Below are 21,029 nucleotides of genomic sequence, written 5' to 3' on the forward strand. Positions count from 1 at the left end.
TTCTTGCCACAAGTTTTGCAATTTCTGAATAAACCCTTCTTCTCCTTATCAAACATGTTGAAGATGTTTTTCCACAATCAGGTCAGAGAAGTTTCTCAGAGAAAAATATGTTGAAGCTAGTTCAAAAGGTGTGACTAAAGAGCAGAGCTCTGAGGAGACTTCCTAGCACGACGTGCGGAAGAGAACCTGAGGGGCTGGAGCTTCTCTCAGTAGGATTCTAGAGGGTGGTGTCGCCTGATTGGTGGATGCTCAAGTTTGGTCCTTTTCCTAAAATGACTCTGATCGATTTAAATTGAAGAGGCCTAGGGCCCTTTTGTTAATATATTTTAAAACTACTTGTGTAATTTGTACCAGGGGCTCCCATCTCGACAACAGCGAATGATTCAAGCATGTGAATCTATGAAAGTTCCAATACTGGAGTAAGATGTATATTCTAAGTGTCTAGTTTTTCTTGAAGAGGACATTAGTTTTTTTTTAATTTTTTTTTTAAGTACGCACAACTGAAGTGAGAGAGTTTATCCAACTGACATTGAATTACCAAAAGGGCCCCTGAAGTAGAAGTTAGCTTTGGGGAAAATGGAGTTCAAAGGGCACATTTGTAATTTTGATGAAGAAATCGGACTGTACCTGATGTAGCATGTGCAAAATGTTCTGCTCCCGTTCATTGGCTACGATATCTTCAGCATTCTGTGCAATAGCAGTTATGTCAAACCAAGACTCAAAGCTAGAAAGAATAAAACATGTATGACCATTTTTCTACATGATGCAAATACATTATACACCAATACAAACACTAATGTACCAGTATCTGTGAAAACAGCTGTTAATGGTAGTGGACGTATACCTAGAGGAATGGTCTACCTTTAATGGTAGTTATACAGAAAGCTAAATTATAAATATTTTATCAGTGACAAAGTGCATCAAAGTCACCAATTATTCCTTATTTGAAATTTTGCTCAAGTTAGTTGTCATCTCCGCAGCTAACTGATGTTTCCAGGCATTTCATATGACAGTTTTGCTCAAATAGTTTAATCATCACAAATTTGTGCACCATACTAATTTTTGGTCTGCAAAAGTAAACAAAATCAACATACTTCAACAAAATACTAATAGAGTGATATCTTACTTGAAAATGTTTTGTTTCGGAGTTTCATTATTCAAGCAAATCTATGTGGTCACCTGTGTTTTCTGAGAAGCAATCACCAAAAGAAAATTATCTTCAGACAAACTGAAAACTTGCATGACTGCTTAAATCATGGTACCATGTCCTCATTTTAAAATTTACTCTGTGAACCAAATTCATAAACAGTTGGGGCGGAAATGTCTACAGCATGCTATAAGGGCAATAAAGCCCTACCTCGAGTCATCCAACTGCAAGTGAAACTGGTAAAGCAACTTTATGGGCACATCTTACATTCTAATCTAGGGTGAGTGTTGTGAGCTAGGCCTGTCCATGCTAATGCAAACGCCATCATCAAGTTCTGTGAGCTGGAGGGGCATGTCCTGGGCTACTGACATGAAGCAGTGGGGACAGCATATCAATTTTTGCAAATTTTAGTCCTACCCAGACCTTTTTTTTCCCTGTGTCTTAGAAGTGCAGCATACCAGACACACCCATGTAAATGTTCTGCTTTAATGTGCATCCATAACCTTGTCCTGACATACTGTGTGCTTGCCAAGTGTGTGTAGGGTATTTGAGGCACATGCATTGTATCAACATGAGTGTTAGGTAGTACCAGTGGGTGAGTAAGATTCTATAAAGGTGGGGACATTTCTAGACAGAAGATGCGCTTTTGCCTGTCTCCAGATTGCTACTTCAGGAAGGCTAGCAACAGCCAGGTGCACAATGTTACCTCTTTTGTGCCCATGTTGTGAATGTGCCTGCTTGAAGCAAACCTCATCTGCTGACCGCACCTTCACCTTCCACAAAAGCAGTGTCTGCACTACAGCCAAAAAATGACATCTGTAAGGGAACCACCACAAACTAGTTTCAGAACTTAGACCGTGGATCTATATCCCTTGTCCAGAAGGAAAATAAAAGTAGGATTGAAACCACCCCGTTCTGGCCCAGTTTCAAGTTCTTCTTAACCAAGGAAGGGAGCATTCTAAATACGATCGAAAGAGCTGCTGTGAAACCAGGGTAGAAATCTGGATGACAGCAATCTCCCAGAGGCGTGGGGACATTACCTGATGTTTGTGCTTCCTGCTGGAAAAGCTGAGGATCTGCCTAGTGCACAGACAACTGCATGCTCAGACAGGGAGGGAGTGTGACTGGCAATGTAGGAACAGAGACTGTCCAGTAGAAAGTCAGGCCTTTTGAAAACATGTGGAGCTTCCAGAAGCAGCAGACTGCGAAGTGAGAGCGTTGCAGGGATGGGCCAGTCATAAGGGGGGTCTCCTAATGTGTGGTTCATAAGGTGAACTGTGTAAATAAACTTAAAGCAATAAGCCTTCCAGCATCCCGGAGTGTGCGCCTAGGACTTGTGCTGCAGATCTGTGGAAAATCTCTCTCTCCACTCTTTCCACCCCAGACCCCGATCCCTGTAACCACTTCTCCCCCACCCCTACCATCGGCCAAAGCGGGAGACCTGCCACAGCTCAAACACCACTACAGCGTTGTCGGTCCTGATGAGAACTGTGTCCTGCTAATGTCAGGAGGAACTACTGTAAGTCCAGTCGTAGGTCATGGAGCTCCAGGATACAGATAGCCTCTTTTTGAGTATAACAAGTGGCCCCTGGTTGACTGCTTCTGCATGAGGTTCTCACTCTTCCATAGGAGCATCGATTGTTAGCACCACTGTTTGATGAAGTATGGAATAGGAAGTCTGTGTAGAGACTTGAAAAGCGCCCACACAACAGCACATTGGTATAATTGTCTTGTACCATAGACCATGCTGTCCCACGAGCCATCCATTTGCTTCCATAGGTGGTCCAGTTCTTACAGGATAGATCCCATCGGGAGCCTGCAAAAAGGTGTAAGGCCTAAGCAGGATGACATAAGGCTCAGGTGCACAGAGGTTCCCGTCCACTGGCAGGATCAGGGGCCCACAGTCTCCCAAGTTGGCCGGAAGACTAGCAGGACCCATAGGAGGCCACAGACCCACCACCTATGATGCAGAGCCTTTCGATGTCCGTGGGAAAGCAGACCCCACCAGCAGGTCGAAGTTGTCTTGAGGTGCCTGCGGTTGCAGGGGAGTGACTCCTGCTCTCCAAGTGAGATTCCCTTTTTGTTTCTAGGTGCAAACAAAGTCCATGTGACCCTGGAGGATGCACAGCCTTGCATGTAGCAGAATTCTTGCAGGATCCAGAGAAGCAATGTTGCAATGGGAGCCTTCCCACCAGAAGGTAGACTTGCTTCGGTTTTAAAGCAGACCAGCAGCAGTTCCAGAGGCCAGGAGCAGAAGTCTTGCAGAGTTATTTGTAGTTTTGCTCAACAAATCTGAGGACCCCACCCACAGGGGAGCCCTTAAGTAACCCTAAAACGGGGTTGTCACTCTCTGCAGTGACCCACCTATAAGAGGGGGTGAGGGATGTCATCTGCCTGGCCTAACTAGTCAGATGCTCCCAGGGGCCTCTGCACATCTTACTTTTAAGATAGCAAAATCAAGTGGCCTCCTGGTACAGCTCTGTGCACCTCCCTAGGGAAGAAGCTGGACAGGAGGCTACTCACTTCTAAGTCCTTTGTGCAGTTTCACGCTGGAGCAGGAACCAGCGGTTCCTAAACTGGTGCAAACTGGATTATGCAGAACGGCACCAATGTGCCCTTCTTCAAAGCAGTCTGGTGGTAATTGGAGGCCACCCCGCCCCAGCCCAGCCCAGCCCTTGGACACCTAATACACAGGGGGTTTGGGGGTCACTCCTCTGCCTTGCAGAAAGTACTTTGTTCTGCCATCCTCTGCCTGAGCCAGGCTCACCAGCAGTGGGCAGAACAGTGTCTTGAGTTGGCAGCAGTGTGGGCTGGCAGTTAGACACCGTAAGGCTGCACAGGAAGAACTGGGGGATTCCCCCAAGGAACCCCCAAAGTACAGGCGCTCTTGCAACTACCACTGGAACCTGTATAGTTGCATGATTCCAACACGTTTGATACCAAACATGCCTAGGTTAGGCAAAGCCATTATGTAGTTGGACCACTCTTGTTGCCCAGTGTCCACTACATACCTTAAGATGGCTTCCCCGCACTTACAAACACCAGGATCCATTCCCTGGACTTTCTAAGTGTACCCTGCTTGTAAGGAAATGCCTCCTTGGCATGGTTGCCCCCTGACTTTTTGCCTTTGCTGATGCTATGTTTACAATTGAAAGTGTGCTGAGGCCTGCTAACCAGGCCCCAGCACCAGTGTTCTTTCCCTAACCTGTACTTTTGTATCCACAATTGGCAGACCCTGGCATCCAGATAAGTCCCTTGTAACTGGTACTTCTAGTACCAAGGGCCCTGATGCCAAGGAAGGTCTCTAAGGGCTGCAGCATGTCTTATGCCACCCTGGAGACCTCTCACTCAGCACAGACACCCTGCTTGCCAGCTTGTGTGTGCTAGTGAGGACAAAACGAGTAAGTCGACATGGCACTCCCCTCAGGGTGCCATGCCAGCCTCTCACTGCCTATGCAGTATAGGTAAGACACCCCTCTAGCAGGCCTTACAGCCCTAAGGCAGGGTGCACTATACCATGGGTGAGGGTACCAGTGCATGAGCATGGTACCCCTACAGTGTCTAAACAAAACCTTAGACATTGTAAGTGCAGGGTAGCCATAAGAGTATATGGTCTGGGAGTCTGTCAAACACGAACTCCACAGCACCATAATGGCTACACTGAAAACTGGGAAGTTTGGTATCAAACTTCTCAGCACAATAAATGCACACTGATGCCAGTGTACATTTTATTGAAAAATACACCACAGAGGGCACCTTAGAGGTGCCCCCTGAAACTTAACCGACTATCTGTGTAGGCTGACTAGTTTCAGCAGCCTGCCACAAACCGAGACATGTTGCTGGCCCCATGGGGAGAGTGCCTTTGTCACTCTGAGGCCAGTAACAAAGCCTGCACTGGGTGGAGATGCTAACCCCTCTCCCAGGCAGGAATTGTCACACCTGGCGGTGAGCCTCAAAGGCTCACCTCCTTTGTGCCAACCCAGCAGGACACTCCAGCTAGTGGAGTTGCCCGCCCCCTCCGGCCAGGCCCCACTTTTGGCGGCAAGGCCGGAGAAAATAATGAGAAAAACAAGGAGGAGTCACTGGCCAGTCAGGACAGCCCCTAAGGTGTCCTGAGCTGAAGTGACTCTAACTTTTAGAAATCCTCCATCTTGCAGATGGAGGATTCCCCCAATAGGGTTAGGATTGTGACCCCCTCCCCTTGGGAGGAGGCACAAAGAGGGTGTACCCACCCTCAGGGCTAGTAGCCATTGGCTACTAACCCCCCAGACCTAAACACGCCCTTAAATTTAGTATTTAAGGGCTACCCTGAACCCTAGAAAATTAGATTCCTGCAACTACAAGAAGAAGGACTGCCTAGCTGAAAACCCCTGCAGAGGAAGACCAGAAGACGACTACTGCCTTGGCTCCAGAAACTCACCGGCCTGTCTCCTGCCTTCCAAAGATCCTGCTCCAGCGACGCCTTCCAAAGGGACCAGCGACCTCGACATCCTCTGAGGACTGCCCCTGCTTCGAAAAGACAAGAAACTCCCGAGGACAGCGGACCTGCTCCAAGAAAGGCTGCAACTTTGTTTCCAGCAGCCTTGAAAGAACCCTGCAAGCTCCCCGCAAGAAGCGTGAGACTTGCAACACTGCACCCGGCGACCCCGACTCGGCTGGTGGAGACCCAACACCTCAGGAGGGACCCCAGGACTACTCTGATACTGTGAGTACCAAAACCTGTCCCCCCTGAGCCCCCACAGCGCCGCCTGCAGAGGGAATCCCGAGGCTTCCCCTGACCGCGACTCTTTGAACCTAAAGTCCCGACGCCTGGGATAGACCCTGCACCCGCAGCCCCCAGGACCTGAAGGACCGGACTTTCACTGGAGAAGTGACCCCCAGGAGTCCCTCTCCCTTGCCCAAGTGGAGGTTTCCCCGAGGAATCCCCCCCTTGCCTGCCTGCAGCGCTGAAGAGATCCCGAGATCTCTCATAGACTAACATTGCGAACCCGACGCTTGTTTCTACACTGCACCCGGCCGCCCCCGCGCTGCTGAGGGTGAAATTTCTGTGTGGGCTTGTGTCCCCCCCCGGTGCCCTACAAAACCCCCCTGGTCTGCCCTCCGAAGACGCGGGTACTTACCTGCAAGCAGACCGGAACCGGGGCACCCCCTTCTCTCCATTCTAGCCTATGTGTTTTGGGCACCACTTTGAACTCTGCACCTGACCGGCCCTGAGCTGCTGGTGTGGTGACTTTGGGGTTGCTCTGAACCCCCAACGGTGGGCTACCTTGGACCAAGAACTGAACCCTGTAAGTGTCTTACTTACCTGGTAAAACTAACAAAAACTTACCTCCCCCAGGAACTGTGAAAATTGCACTAAGTGTCCACTTTTAAAACAGCTATTTGTCAATAACTTGAAAAGTATACATGCAAGTTTTATGATTTAAAGTTCCTAAAGTACTTACCTGCAATACCTTTCAAATGAGATATTACATGTAGAATTTGAACCTGTGGTTCTTAAAATAAACTAAGAAAATATATTTTTCTATACAAAACCTATTGGCTGGATTTGTCTCTGAGTGTGTGTACCTCATTTATTGTCTATGTGTATGTACAACAAATGCTTAACACTACTCCTTGGATAAGCCTACTGCTCGACCACACTACCACAAAATAGAGCATTAGTATTATCTATTTTTACCACTATTTTACCTCTAAGGGGAACCCTTGGACTCTGTGCATGCTATTCCTTACTTTGAAATAGCACATACAGAGCCAACTTCCTACACTGCTCATGCAAGGGTACCCTCACACTTACTGACATGCACCCTGCTCTTGGGCTGAAGAGCCTACCAGACGGGTGACTTAGTGTCTAAGTGCAGTGACCTAGATGTAAGGCAAGCTTTATATAATAAGTGAAAGGTGCATGAACCATTTCATGCAGGCTGCAATGGCAGGCCTGTATACTCAGTCTGCATGGGCTCTCATGGGTGGCACATCACATGGTGCAGCCCATGGTTGTCCCCTGGTATACCATTGCCCTAGGCACCAAATACTAGGGACTTGCATAGGTGCACCAGTATGCCAATTGTGGGTGTAAAAAGGTTACCTGTAACCAAATTTAGAGGAGGGAGCACAGACACTGGGGTCCTGGTTAGCAGGATCCTAATGAACTACAGTCTAAACACACTGACATCAGGCAAAAGATGGTACTTCCCTACTGTCACCTGTCACCCCTCTTCCCCCCCCCCCCCTATACACTATTTCCCTGGTTCCTAGTGCAATTTCAACTGACTGTGCACTGGGTCCCTGCTAAAGAGGTCCCCAGTGACAGATCTCTCTCTAAAACAGCACAGTTTTTCCCAATTGGCAAATCTTTAGTTGCCACTGTAAGTCCCTAGTAAATGATACCCCTGGTATCTAGGGCATAGGGTACTAAAGGAATGCCCCTGAGGGATGTAGCACAAATTGTGCCAACCGCAGGGACCTTCTCAAAAGTGCACACAGTGCTGCCTTCGCAGGCTGCTCATCTTGGTGCAGACCTAAAAGAAACTGCACACTGCATGCAATAAATGTAAGTCACTCCTTTGGCAGGAAGTAGGACAGTGGTACTGATGGCATGGTTACACATGTACACTGCCTTTGCAGCTTGTGTGCCGGTGGGGAGAAAAAAACGTAAAGTCGACATGGCACCCCAAAAACCACTGCATGTGGCATAGGTAAGTCACCCCTCTAGCACGCCTTACAGCCGTAAGGCACGGAGCACTACATCACAACTGAGGGCATAGCTGCATGAACATCATGCCCCTACAGTGTCTAAGTCCATTCTTAGACACTGTAAATGCAGTGTAGCCATATTTAGTATATGGTCTGGGAGCTTGTCATTACGAACTCCAAAGCTCCATAATGGCTACACTGAATACTGGGAAGTTTGAAACCAAACTTCTCAGCACAACAAACCTCCACTGATGCCAGTGTGGGATTTATTAAAAATGCACAGAGGGAATCTTAGAGATGCCCCCTGTATGTTAGCCAAACTGCTAGTGTAGGATTGCAAGGTCTTTGCCAGCCTGCCACTTTCAGACAAGTTTCTGACCACACGGGGTGAGACCCTTTGTGCACTCTGGTCAGAAAAACCTGTCCTGGGCGGGGGTGCTTCATACCTCCCCCTCCAGGAACTAACACCTGATGGTGAGCCTCAAAGGCTCAAGCCTCGCATAACAGTGCCCCAGGGCACTCCAGCTAGTGGAGATGCCTGCCCCATGGACAAAAACCCCACTTTTGGCTTCAAGTCCAACGGGAAAATTAGGGAAAACAGGGAGGAATGACCACCCCAGCCAGGACCACCCCTAAGGTGTCCAGAGCCATCTTTGATTGTAGGACACAGACCAACAGGATTAGGTCTGTGCCCCCCTCCCCAAAACACAAGGAGAGTGTAGCCACCCTCAGGGACAGTAGCCATTGGCTACTGCCCTCTGACCCTAAAAACGCCGCTAAATGTAGGATTTAAAGGGCCTTCCTGAACTAAGCTCGCCAGATTCCTGGAGGCCTGATAGGGGCTGCTTAGCTGAATCCCCCAGCAGATTAGAAGGAAGATGACATCTGATTTTGCCCCAGCCCTACCAGCCTGTCTCCTGCTTCAAAGAACCTGCAAAAGAACAGCGATGCATCCAGCAGGGCCAGCTACCACTACCAAGCTCCAGAGGACTGCCCTTCACCCAAAAGGACTAAGACCTCCCGTGGACAGCAGCCTTGTCCAAGAAGAAACCAACAACTACGGACTCCAACCTCACTCCGAGTGCGCGAGTCCTAACCACTCTGCACCAGACGCCTGCGGCCACTGTCTAAGTGGCACAACCAGCTAGAGAGGATTCCCCAGGCAATTCTGAGCAAGTGCCCACCCTGGGTTCACGTCTCCACTCCTCCAAGAAGACTGCAGAGGGAATCCAGAGGACCCCCCCCCCTGAACGCGAAAGCTCTCGACAAAGATATCCGATGCCTAAAGACCCGCAACCCCAGGCCTTGGAGAAACTGACACTCAGTGCAGCAACATTCAGCAGGCAGCCCCTCCTCCCTGTCCAGCCTGTGGTTTGCCTAAGAAGGCCCCCTGGACCTTGCTGCTTGGGTAACCCCTGGGTTTCCCTCAGAGAACCACTGGAGACTCGACATCTTGTTTGGTGTATGTTTGTTGCCTACTTGTGCCACCTCCCCCCCCCCCCCCCCAACTCCCCGCCACCCCCCAGTGCTCCTCTAAGCCCCCCAGGTCTGTCCTCCAAAGTCACCATACTTACCTGCCTGCAGATCTGAAACTGAATGCCCTTAGTCTACATAGTAGCCCATGTAAATATTGCCCACACTTTTACCTCTGCACCCGGTCTGCCTTGTGTTGCTGGTGGTGGGTGTTTGGTGTCAACTTGAACCCCAACCTATGGACTTCCTAACCCCCAGAGATAGGAACTGTTTAAGTGCTGTAATTACCTGTAAAACAATCTAACTTTTCTCCCCACAGGAACAATTTCTTAAAATTGCACTGTGTCAAGTTTTAAAAAAGATTATTGCCAATATTTCAAGAAATGTATAACTTAGATTTCAAACAAATAACTGTTGATACATATGTAAAATACGAATCTATTGAAGTACTTACCTGAAACTTAAATCTTGTGGTTCTAAAAATAAAGAAAATATATTTGTCCTATATGAAAACCATTGGTCCGGAGTGAAGTCATTGTGTGTGCTTCTTTTGCCTGTGTGTGTACAACAAATGCTTTGTACTACCCCTCTTGTAAGCCTAACTGCTCAACCACACTACCACAAGAGAGCATTATTATTATCTACGTTAGCCTCTGTTAAGCCTCTGGGGAATCCCTGGACTCTGTGCACACTATATCTCATTTTGATATAGTATAAACAGAGCCAGCTTACCACACTGCTGGATCAGCAGTGGGATATAAGACTTTGCATTTGCTACACTACTCAGCCAATACCTGATCACACAATTTAATTCCAAAATTGCCTTTAGAAAACAGATTTGAGAATTTGACTATTTCTTCAAAATGTGTAAAAAAAAGTCCTGCTAAGGCCTTGGTTAAGTCCCCTTAGCATTTCTTTTTAGATATATTAAAGTATTGTAAAGTTAGGATTTAGTTAGTAGAAGTAGTTTTTAGTTTCTAAAAAGTAATCCTAACTTTTAGTAACAAAAGCTGAAAAAGATTAAAACCGGTTCCAACCCTTCCAAGGTCAAGCTCCAGGAGCTCTTGGCAGAGTACACCAGGGACCACCCTGCTGAGGAGGAAGAACTTCACTCAGACAGGGAAGATATTGGAGAACTCACTGGATCTTCAACAGGGGAGTCCAGCTCCTCTGTGGAAATTGGGGACAGCCTCAATGAAGAGGACATCCTTTTAGCAAGGATGGCCAAAAGGTTAGGTTTCGAGCAGCAACTCTGGTTACAGAAAGGGAGAGAGCAGAAATGGGCTTAGCACCCATTAATGGTGGCAGCAATACAAATAGGGTCAGAGAGAATACCAATATCCTAAAAAAAAATCCCCAAACTGATTGTCTCAAAATATGAAGAGGGTGATGTCACCAAGTGGTTCACAGCCTTTGAGCGGGCCTGTGAAACCTGAAAGTTAAACAGATCTCACTGGGAAGCCCTACTTTGGGAACTGTTCACTGGTAAGTGTAGGGATAGACTCCTCACACTCGCTAATAAATATGCAGAATCATATGACCACATGAAGGCTACCCCGATTGAGGGCTTTGGATTCTTCACTGTGGAGTATAGAATTAGGTTCAGGGGAGCTCACAAAACCTCGAGCCAGTCCTGGGTTGATTTTTTTGACTACTCAGTGAAAACACGAGAGGGTTGGAAAACGGTCAGTGAAGTGCATGGCTATGATGGGCTTTATAATGTATTTATGAAGGAACCCCTGTTACATAACTGCTTCAGTGACAAGTTGCATCAACATCTGGTAGATCTAAGTCCGATTTCTCCCCAAGAATTGGGAAAGAAGGCAGACCATTGGGTCAAGACTAGGATGACCAAGACTTCCACAGGGCATGCCCAAAAGAAAGGGGTCACAAAGCCTCCCCAGGGGAAGGGTGGTGAGACACCCAAGACAAAAACAAAGCCTTCACAAGGGCCCCAAAAACCTGCTCGGGAGGGTGACCCAGAGCCTATTCACAGTCCACAAATAGGTACAAGGATAAAAACGTTGATCCCAAGGAAGCCTGGTGTCAACTGTAAACAGCATGGACACCAACCTGGAGACACGGCATGTCCCAAGAAAAATACCACTAACACTACTCTAGTGAGTACTGGAATAGCCAGTCTCCAGTTGTGCCCAGAGCAAATTCAGATTCACACTACAGCTACTTTAGTCTCTGAGGGCGGGGTGGATAGAGCCACACCGGTTGCCTGGCCACCTAACATGCAAAAATACAGGCAGCAGCTCTTGATAAATGGAACAAACGTAGAAGCCCTGAGGGATACAGGTGCCAGTGTCACTGGTTTCCCCAAGGACAGTATTTGGCATGACAAACATATCCATTTACCAATGCTGACAAAGTTAATAAAGTCCATCCCACGGCTATGGTGACTTTAGAATGGGGAGGGGTTACTGGCCTGAAACAGGTAGTGGTCTCTTCTGCAAATCCAGTGGAATGCTTGCTAGGGAATGATCTGTAATCCTCAGTTTGGGCTGAGGTAGAGCTCAAGACCCATGCAGCCATGCTGGGCATCCCTGAACTGGTGTGTGCGAAAACCAGAGCACAAAGAGCAGCACAGGGTGAAAAAGAAGTGTTGGAGCATGGAATAATGGCCCAACCTTCCAAGAGAAAAAGTAAGACGACTGGGGGACCAGCCTCTTAACAGGAGAAGGGAGATGTCAGTGGCTCCCACAGGGTCTATTGGGAGAATGAACTCCTTTACACTGAGGCCAGAGACCCCAAATGTCCAGCCACTAAGAGTAGCAGTGCCTCAGGAGTTGAGTTTATCCTCATTTTAGCCCAACATCCCCCTTGATGGGCAATTGGGACAAACCAAAACAGAGCAGACTTGTAAACCACATGGCCCAATACGTCCCAGAAAGTGAAGGGATTTTGTAGCTCCTGTGTCACCTGTCAAGCCAGTGGCAAAACAGCTGACCACCCAAAGGCCCCCCTCATTCCAATTTCTGTGGTGGGGATGCCCTCTGAAACGGTTGGAGTGGACATTATGAGTCCACTTGAGCCACCCACAGCCTCAGAGAACCAGTACATACTGGTAGCAGTGGATCCTGCTACCAGATACCCTGAAGTAATTCCCCCTTAGGGCTACTACTGGCCCTGCAGGAGCTAAAGCTCTGATTGGTATTTTTTAAAAAAATTTATTTAATTAATTTTTTATTCAGTACCCAAGAAAATACATATATAATTCATCAGAAAAGACAAACAGAAAAAATGAAAAACGTTTAGCCAAGTATACGATACCGCCATTTCCTATTAGCTAACCATTCGCCCAATACCACTAGTTCCCCCCCCCCCCCCCCTATTTCTTGCCCTTTACGTCTCCCTTTTTTATCTTTTCGATCATACAGGGCTTGTTCCAACTAATATATTGCGAGAAGACGATTTAATTTTGATATGTGGGGGGGCGTTTGATCCAGCCATGCAGAAGAAATACACAATCGATACACTGACATAACTATGAAGAGAAACTTACTGGCGAATGACTCACTTAACATCGAAAGCCCGAATATGACCACCCCTGGTGATAGATCAATTCCTAATTTGGCAACATCTTTAATAAACTGCCCCACTTTAATGCGCAAGTTCACCAGCTTCGTGCATGTGGCGAACATATGTATTACATCCACTCCATGCAGCTGACATCTTGGGCAGTGCACCCCTTGTAACCGGCCCCTTTGCGCTAATTTCCCAGGCGTAACATACAGATCAAAGATGGTTTTATAATGCTGTGTCTGAAGGGATGCTGAGATCAAGGAGCTCCAGCCTAGCTCGAGAGATTCATAAAAAACCTCCTCTTCCACATTCAGCTTATCGCACCACTTCTTAAAATACTTCGCCAGATCGTCAGGTAAATTGTCAGTCAGTCTAGCATATATTGATCGTATCGTAATCTTATCAGAGGAGGTCATCATCTATAATAAAGAATTCTTTACAAACCCCGCTGGACCGCTGGTTTTCCGAAAAATTAAATTCCTTACTTGTAGATATTTAAAAAAAGCTTCTTTGGGCTAATCCAAAGTTCCCATGAAGATTTTCGAATGTGGTGATTGTAGAACCCTCGATAAAATCACCTAATCTTTGTATTCCCTGTTGATTCCACCTTCCCATGATATCTCGGAAAATCTCAGGAAGAAAATTATTATCCTTAATCAAAGTATAGTAATTGTATCTTCCAAGCCCACATTTCTTTCGCCACAAACCCTAGACTTTGAAATCAGCATTTAGGACTTTGAACCGAGCCTTCTTAAAATAGCTGGGCTCCAAAAGTGTGAGCAATGCCCCATTTGCCGCAGGGCCGATTAATGCCTCATAGATACTCGGGACATATTCCCCATCGCTTACCAGGCATCCATTTTTAAACCGTGGTTGCATAAACTGCATTGCAGCTGCCGTCTGATACAATTTAAAGTTGGGAATGGACTATCGCCCTTTTCCCTTGGTAAAATCATATATTTACTGGCTCTATGTATCTTACCATATGACCTGACAAACCGCATTATAAGCTGATCCAATTTCCTAAACCAAGATTTCTCAAATTCTAATGGAACCGCCCGAAATAGATATAAAACACTTTAGGAAAGAACACCATTTTTATCATATTGCACCGCCCCATGATTGTCATATGCAAATTATTCCATCTGCTAAAATTATACCTAGCATTATCTATAACAGGCAAAAGGTTAGTCCGGACAATCTCCTCTACCTGGGGTCAAATCTCAATCCCTAAATAGACCGCGTGTTCTACTTTTCATGTATCCAACGAACTACAGTGTTCATTCAAAACTGAATCTTATCTTTGTTAAGAAGATAGCCAGAGACTGCCCCAAAATTTTCTGCAGTGCCCTCAATTTCTTTAAGGGCAAGATCCGGGTCAGCGGTTATAACTGCAACATCGTCTGTGTACGCCAGGATTTTTGTTGCCCACCCATAACGAATGACTGGCTGAACGTTAACATTCATTTCCAGGAAACGCAAAAAGGCATCCAAGTCGAATGCGAATATTAGGGGTGAGCATGGGCATCCTTGCCGTGTACCCAGTTTGATCTAAAGGGATGTGAATATTCTCCCCCGATCTGTATTCTAGCACTTGGCTCCTTATATAAAGCTTTGACAGCTGTGATAAATCTTCCTCCTAGACCATATGTCTACAAAGTGTCCCATAGATACTCCCAGTTGCCTTTGTCGAATGCTTTCTCAGCATCCAGCAGAATCATAGCCATGGGCTCTGCTGATATATGTGTAGTATCAAACAGCACTATCACCCTTCTAATATGATCGGTTGTGTCCCTACCAGGGACAAATCCAGGTTGGTTACAACTGACCAATTTACTGATGCACACAGACAATCGAGTCGCAAATATTTTAGAGTAGACTTTCGCATCACTATTGATAAGGGTGATTGGACGGTACGAGCTTAGACTAGTCGGGTCCCTGCCTTTCTTTAAAAATACTACAATATTAGCAGAGCCCCAAGACGGAGTGGGGTTACCCCCCCCCGTACATCGATCACCAGTAACAACACTGGTAAGAGCATACCTCTTAAAGCATTTATATAGCTCTAAAGGAATAATATCTGGCCCCACAGCCTTCCCATTTGGAAGCACCTCAAGCGCATCTGACAGTTCTTCCATTGTCACCTCCTGACCCAATGTTATTTGATCCTCTGTGGTAATCCGACCACCCAGAGTCAGAGTCAGCCAGTGACTATCAATATGCTCCTGACCAGTGTTGACAGCGCCATATAATTCTGTGTAGTATTCTCGGAAAGCTTCCCTGATAGCATCAGATCCCGTAACTATCAATCCTGCTTTGTTTCGCACTTTCAAAACGGAGCCTAAAGATGCCCTCGGACGAGTCTGCATTGCTAAAATATGCCCTGCTTTCTCGCTTAATTCATAACATTCCCTTTGTTTTGCTAAACAAATTTCGGCTGTCCTCTCGGTTGAGTATTTTCCTAATATCATTTTAGCTATTGATACCTGGTGAAGGGCGTCCTCAACCCAAACATCATTCTTAATCGCCCCAATAAGCTGCTCTTCTCTGATTGGTATTTTTACCAGAGTGGGTTTTCCTAAGGAGGTGGTTTCTGACAGAAGTACAAACTTCATGTCAGCTTACCTAAAACATGTGGAATGAGAGTGGTGTGACTTACAAATTCACCACACCATACCATCCCATTCACAAACCAATCGACTCATTGAGAGGTTCAACAAGACATCAAAGGCCACGATCATGGGGCTCCCTGAAAAACTCAAAGGGAGATAGGATGTCCTCTTACCATGCCTGCTTTTCGCCTACAGAGATGTGCCACGGAAGGGAGTGGGGTTTTCCCTCCTTTGAGATTCCGTTTGGCCATCCTGTAAGAGGGCCACTGGTACTTGTTAAAGAAGGCTGGGAGAGACCTCTCCATGAGCCTAAACAAAATGTGGTGGATGATGTGCTTGGCTTCAGCTTTAGGATAGCTGAATACAAGGAAATGGCATCCAAACACTTTAAGGCCAGACAACAACTCCAGAAGTTGTGGTATGACCAAAAGGCTGCACTGGTAGAATTCCAGCCAGGGCAGAGTCTGGGTTCTAGAATTTGTGGCTCCCAGGGCACTTTAGGACAGATGGAGTGGCACTTACTCAATCCTGGAAAATAAGAAAACAAGTTCCTTACCGTAACTACAGTTATCCAGTATTGGTATCTTTCATAAATTCACATGCTTGAATCATCCCTGAAGTAGGAGTCCCACGGTATCCCAAAAATCAGTAAGTAAATGTTTTCTACAGGCTCTGCTATCAAAGTCAAACATATAGCCTCTCCAGGTCCTTTTGTATTAAAAAAAAATCGGTGTTTTTTCCCAATTGTTTTTGTATATACATTATGGAAAATGTCACTTACCCAGTGTACATCTGTTCGTGGCATGTTCCGCTGCAGATTCACATGCTATGCACAAGTCCTGCCATCTAGTGTTGGGCTCGGAGTGTTACAAGTTGTTTTTCTTAGAAGTCTTCGAGTCACAGGACCGAGTGACTCTTCCTTTTCAGCTCCATTGCACATGGGCATCGACTCTGTAGGAAGTTGGCTCTGTATGTACTATTCCAAAGTAAGAAATAGCATGCACAGAGTCCAAGGGTTCCCCATAGAGGTAAGATAGTGGCAAAAAGAGATCATTCTAATGCTCTATTTTGTGGTAGTGTGGTCGAGCAGTAAGCTTATCAGAGGGTAGTGTTAAGCATTTGTTGTACATACACACAGGCAATAAATGAGGAACACACTCAGAAGATTCCAGGCCAATAGGTTATTATATAGAAAAATATATTTTCTTAGTTTATTTTAAGAACCACAGGTTCAAGATTTACAATCAATACTTCAAATGAAAGGTACTTCACTTAGGTATCATAGGAACTTTGAATCAGCAAAATACAGTTTTGGCAAAAATGGCAATAAGCTATTTTAAAACTAGACAGTGCAAATTTCAACAGTTCCTGGGGGAGGTAAGTATTGGTTAGTTTTGCAGGTAAGTAAACCACCTACAGGGTTCAAAGTTGGGTCCAAGGTAGCCCACCGTTGGGGGTTCAGGGTAACCCCAAAGCTACCACACCAGCAGCTCAGGGCCGGTCAGGTGCAGAGGTCAAAGTGGTGCCCAAAATGCAGAGGCTTCAATGGAGAAGGGGGTGCCCTGGTTCCAGTCTGGTAAGTACCTGTGACTTCGGAGGGCAGACCAGGGGGGTTTTGTAGGGCACGGGGGGGGGGGGGGAGGGGGGGGTGAGTACACCCTCACCCGCACTGGGGCGGCCGGGTGCAGAGTGCAAACAGGTGTCAGGTTTGTAATAGGTTTCAATGGGACACCCAGGGGTCTCTTCAGTGAAGCAGAAAAGGCAAGTGGGGGTGGGGGGGTTGCTCCTCGGGGTAGCCACTACCTGGGCAAGGGAGAGGGCCACCTGGGGGTCGCTCCTGCACTTGAGGTCGGATCCTTCAGGTCCTGGGGGCTGCGGGTGCAATGTCCTTACCAGGCGTCGGGTTCTTGGAAGCAGGCAGTCGCGGTCAGGGGGGGCCTCTGGATTCCCTCGGCAGGCATCGCTGGGGGGGGGGGGGGGGGGGGGGGGTGTCAACTCTGGCTACTCACAGGGTCGCAGTCACCAGGGGATTCCTCCCTGTAGTGTTTCTCCGCAGGTCGAGCCGGGGGCATCAGGTGCAGAATGGAAAGTCTCACGCTTCCGGCGGGAAACGTGGAGTCCTTTTAAAGTTGTTTTTTTGGAACAGGGCCGCTGTCCTCGGGAGTTCTTGGTCCTTTTAGATGCAGGGTAGTCCTCGGAGGCTTCAGAGGTCGCTGGACCCTGGTGGGCGCGTCGCTGTTGGTATCTCTTGAAGTGGGGAGACAGGCCGGTAAGGCTGGGGACAAAGCAGTTGGTGTCTCAGTCTTCTCTGCAGGGCTTCAGGTCAGCAGTCCTTCGTCTTAGGTTGCAGGAATCTATCTTGCTAGGTTCAGGGAGCCCCTAAATACTCAATTTAGGGGTGTGTTTTGGTCTGGGGGTTAGTAGCCAATGGCTACTAGCCCGGAGGGTGGCTACACCCTCTGTGCCTCCTCCCTGAGTGGAGGGGGGCACATCCCTAATCCTATTGGGGGAATCCTCCATCTGCAAGATGGAGGATTTCGAAAAGTAAGAGTCACCTCAGCTCAGGACACCTTAGGGGTTGTCCTGACTGGCCAGTGACTTCTTGTTTTTCTCATTATCTCCTTCAGCCTTGCCACCAAAAGTGGGGCCGTGGCCGGAGGGGGCAGGCATCTCCACTAGCTGGAATGTCCTGTAGCGCTGTAACAAAGGGGGTGAGCCTTTGAGGCTCACCGCCAGGTGTTACAGTTCCTGCAGGGGGAGGTGAGAAGCACCTCCACCCAGTACAGGCTTTGTTACTAGCCACAGAGTGACAAAGGCACTCTCCCCATGTGGCCAGCAACATGTCTGGTGTGTGGCAGGCTGGCAAAACTAGTCAGCCCACACTGGAAGTCGGGTATGTTTTCAGGGGGCATCTCTAAGATGCCCTCTGGGGTGTATTTCACAATAAAATGTACACTGGCATCAGTGTGCATTTATTGTGCTGAGAAGTTTGATACCAAACTTCCCAGTTTTCAGTGTAGCCATTATGGTGCTGTGGAGTTTGTGTTTGACAGACTCCCAGACCATATACTCTTATGGCTACCCTGCACTTACAATGTCTAAGGTTTTGCTTAGACACTGTAGGGGTGTAGTGCTCATGCACCTATGCCCTCACCTATGGTATAGTGCACCCTGCCTTAGGGCTGTAAGGCCTGCTAGAGGGGTGACTCATCTATGCCATGGGCAGTGTGGGGTTGGCATGGCACCCTGAGGGGAGTGCCATGTCGACAGTCATTTTCTCCCCACCAGGACGCACAAGCTGGCAAGCAGTGTCTGTGCTGAGTGAGGGGTCCCCAGGGTGGCATAAGACATGCTGCAGCCCTTAGAGACCTTCCTTGGCCTCAGGGCACTTGGTACCAGGGGTACCAGTTACAAGGGACTTACCTGGATGCCAGGGTGTGCCAATTGTGAAAACAAAGGTACAGTTTTAGGGAAAGAACACTGGTGCTGGGGCCTGGTTAGCAGGCCTCAGCACACTTTCAAATCATAAAAGGCAAAGGCAAAAAGTCAGGGGGTAACCATGCCAAGGAGGCATTTCCTTACAGACTCCATCTTAGATTGTTTCCCCGCAGAGGGTGAGGTAGGAGTTGCGTATGTTAGTAATAGTGGCCATGCAATGGAATGAATACGTATGTACATAATAAAGGTTAAAGTAATATATTTACAAATGTTGAAGATCTACTTCTAAACGGCTACAGGCTCCCGGGGAGGCGGGTGGGCGCATGTGAATCTGCAGTGACTCATGCCACGAACAGATGTACACTGGGTAAGTGACATTTTCCGTTCGATGGCATGTGTAGCTGCAGATACACATGCTGTGCACTGACTAGTAAGCAGTTATCTCCCCAAAAGCGGTGGTTCAGCCTGTAGGAGTTGAAGTAGTTTGAAATAATGTTCTTAGTACAGCCTGACCTACTGTGGCTTGTTGTGCAGTTAACACATCTACACAGTAGTGCTTGGTAAATGTATGAGGCGTAGACCATGTTGCTGCCTTACATATTTCGTTCATTGGAATATTTCCTAGAAAGGCCATGGTAGCCCCTTTCTTTCTGGTTGAGTGTGCCTTTGGTGTAATAGGCAGCTCTCTCTTTGCTTTAAGACAGCAGGTTTGAATACACTTAACTATCCACCTAGCAATGCCTTGTTTTGAAATTGGATTTCCTGTATGAGGTTTTTGAAAGGCAATAAATAGTTGTTTTGTTTTTCTAATTAGTTTGGTTCTGTCAATGTAGTACATTAGTGCTATTTTGATGTCTAATGTATGTAGTGTTCTTTCAGCTACAGAATCTGGTTGTGGGAAGAACACTGGTAATTCTACTGTTTGATTTAAGTGGAACGGTGAGATTACTTTTGGTAAAAATTTAGGATTGGTCCGTAGAACAACTTTATTTTTGTGTATTTGAATAAATGGTTCTTGAATGGTAAATGCTTGAATTTCACTCACTCTTCTTAGAGATGTGATGGCAATTAAAAATGCAACTTTCCACGTTAAGTATTGCATTTCACAAGAGTGCATGGGCTCAAAAGGTGGACCCATAAGTCGTGTTAAGACAATGTTGAGGTTCCATGAAGGAACTGGTGGTGTTCTTGGTGGTATAATTCTCTTCAGGCCTTCCATAAACGCTTTTATGACTGGTATCCTAAACAATGAAATTGAGTGCGTAATTTGTAGGTAAGCTGAAATTGCCGTAAGATGTATTTTAATGGAAGAGAAAGCTAGTTTAGATTTTTGCAAATGTAGTAAGTATCCTACTATCTCTTTTGCAGATGCGTGTAAAGGTTGAATTTGATTATTATGGCAGCAATAAACAAATCTTTTCCACTTATTTGCATAGCAGTGTCTAGTGGTAGGTTTTCTAGCTTGTTTTATGACCTCCATACATTACTGTGTGAGGTCTAAGTGCCCGAATTCTAGGATTTCAGGAGCCAAATTGCTAGATTCAATGATGCTGGATTTGGATGTCTGATCTGTTTGTGTTAACAGATCTGGCCTGTTTGGCAGTTTGACATGAGGTACTACTGAAAGGTCTAGTAGTGTTGTGTACCAAGGTTTCCTTGCCCATGTTGGTGCTATTAGTATGAGTTTGAGTTTGTTTTGACTCAACTTGTTTACTAGATATGGAAGGAGAGGGAGAGGGGGAAAAGCGTACGCAAATATCCCTGACCAGTTCATCCATAGTGCATTGCCCTGAGACTGATGTTGTGGGTACCTGGATGCAAGTTTTGACATTTTGAGTTTTCTTTTGTTGCAAATAGATCTATTTGTGGCGTTCCCCACATTCTGAAGTAAGTGTTCAGTATTTGGGGGTGAATTTCCCATTCGTGGATCTGTTGGTGATCCCGAGAGAGATTGTCTGCTAACTGATTCTGAATCCCTGGAATAAATTGTGCTATTAGGCGAATGTGGTTGTGAATCGCCCAATGCCATATTTTTTGTGTTAGGAGACACAACTGTGTCGAGTGTGTTCCTCCCTGTTTGTTTAGGTAATACATTGTTGTCATGTTGTCTGTTTTGACAAGAGTGTATTTGT

The 21,029-nt window shown here is 46.8% G+C and overlaps 1 protein-coding gene across 2 annotated transcripts in view; it reads right to left on the reverse strand.

The window, feature by feature from the left end:
• The window catches only part of HELLS (helicase, lymphoid specific), a 549,822-nt gene that overhangs the window by 346,866 nt on the left and 181,927 nt on the right, over positions 1-21,029 (reverse strand). For both annotated transcript variants that reach the window (XM_069240496.1, XM_069240495.1), the window contains exon 12: positions 628-724. In XM_069240496.1, coding sequence (XP_069096597.1) covers positions 628-724 — 97 coding nt within the window. The remainder of the gene's footprint in view (positions 1-627; positions 725-21,029) is intronic.

This window comes from Pleurodeles waltl, chromosome 6 (assembly GCF_031143425.1).
Source record: "Pleurodeles waltl isolate 20211129_DDA chromosome 6, aPleWal1.hap1.20221129, whole genome shotgun sequence".
Lineage (NCBI taxonomy): Eukaryota > Metazoa > Chordata > Amphibia > Caudata > Salamandridae > Pleurodeles > Pleurodeles waltl.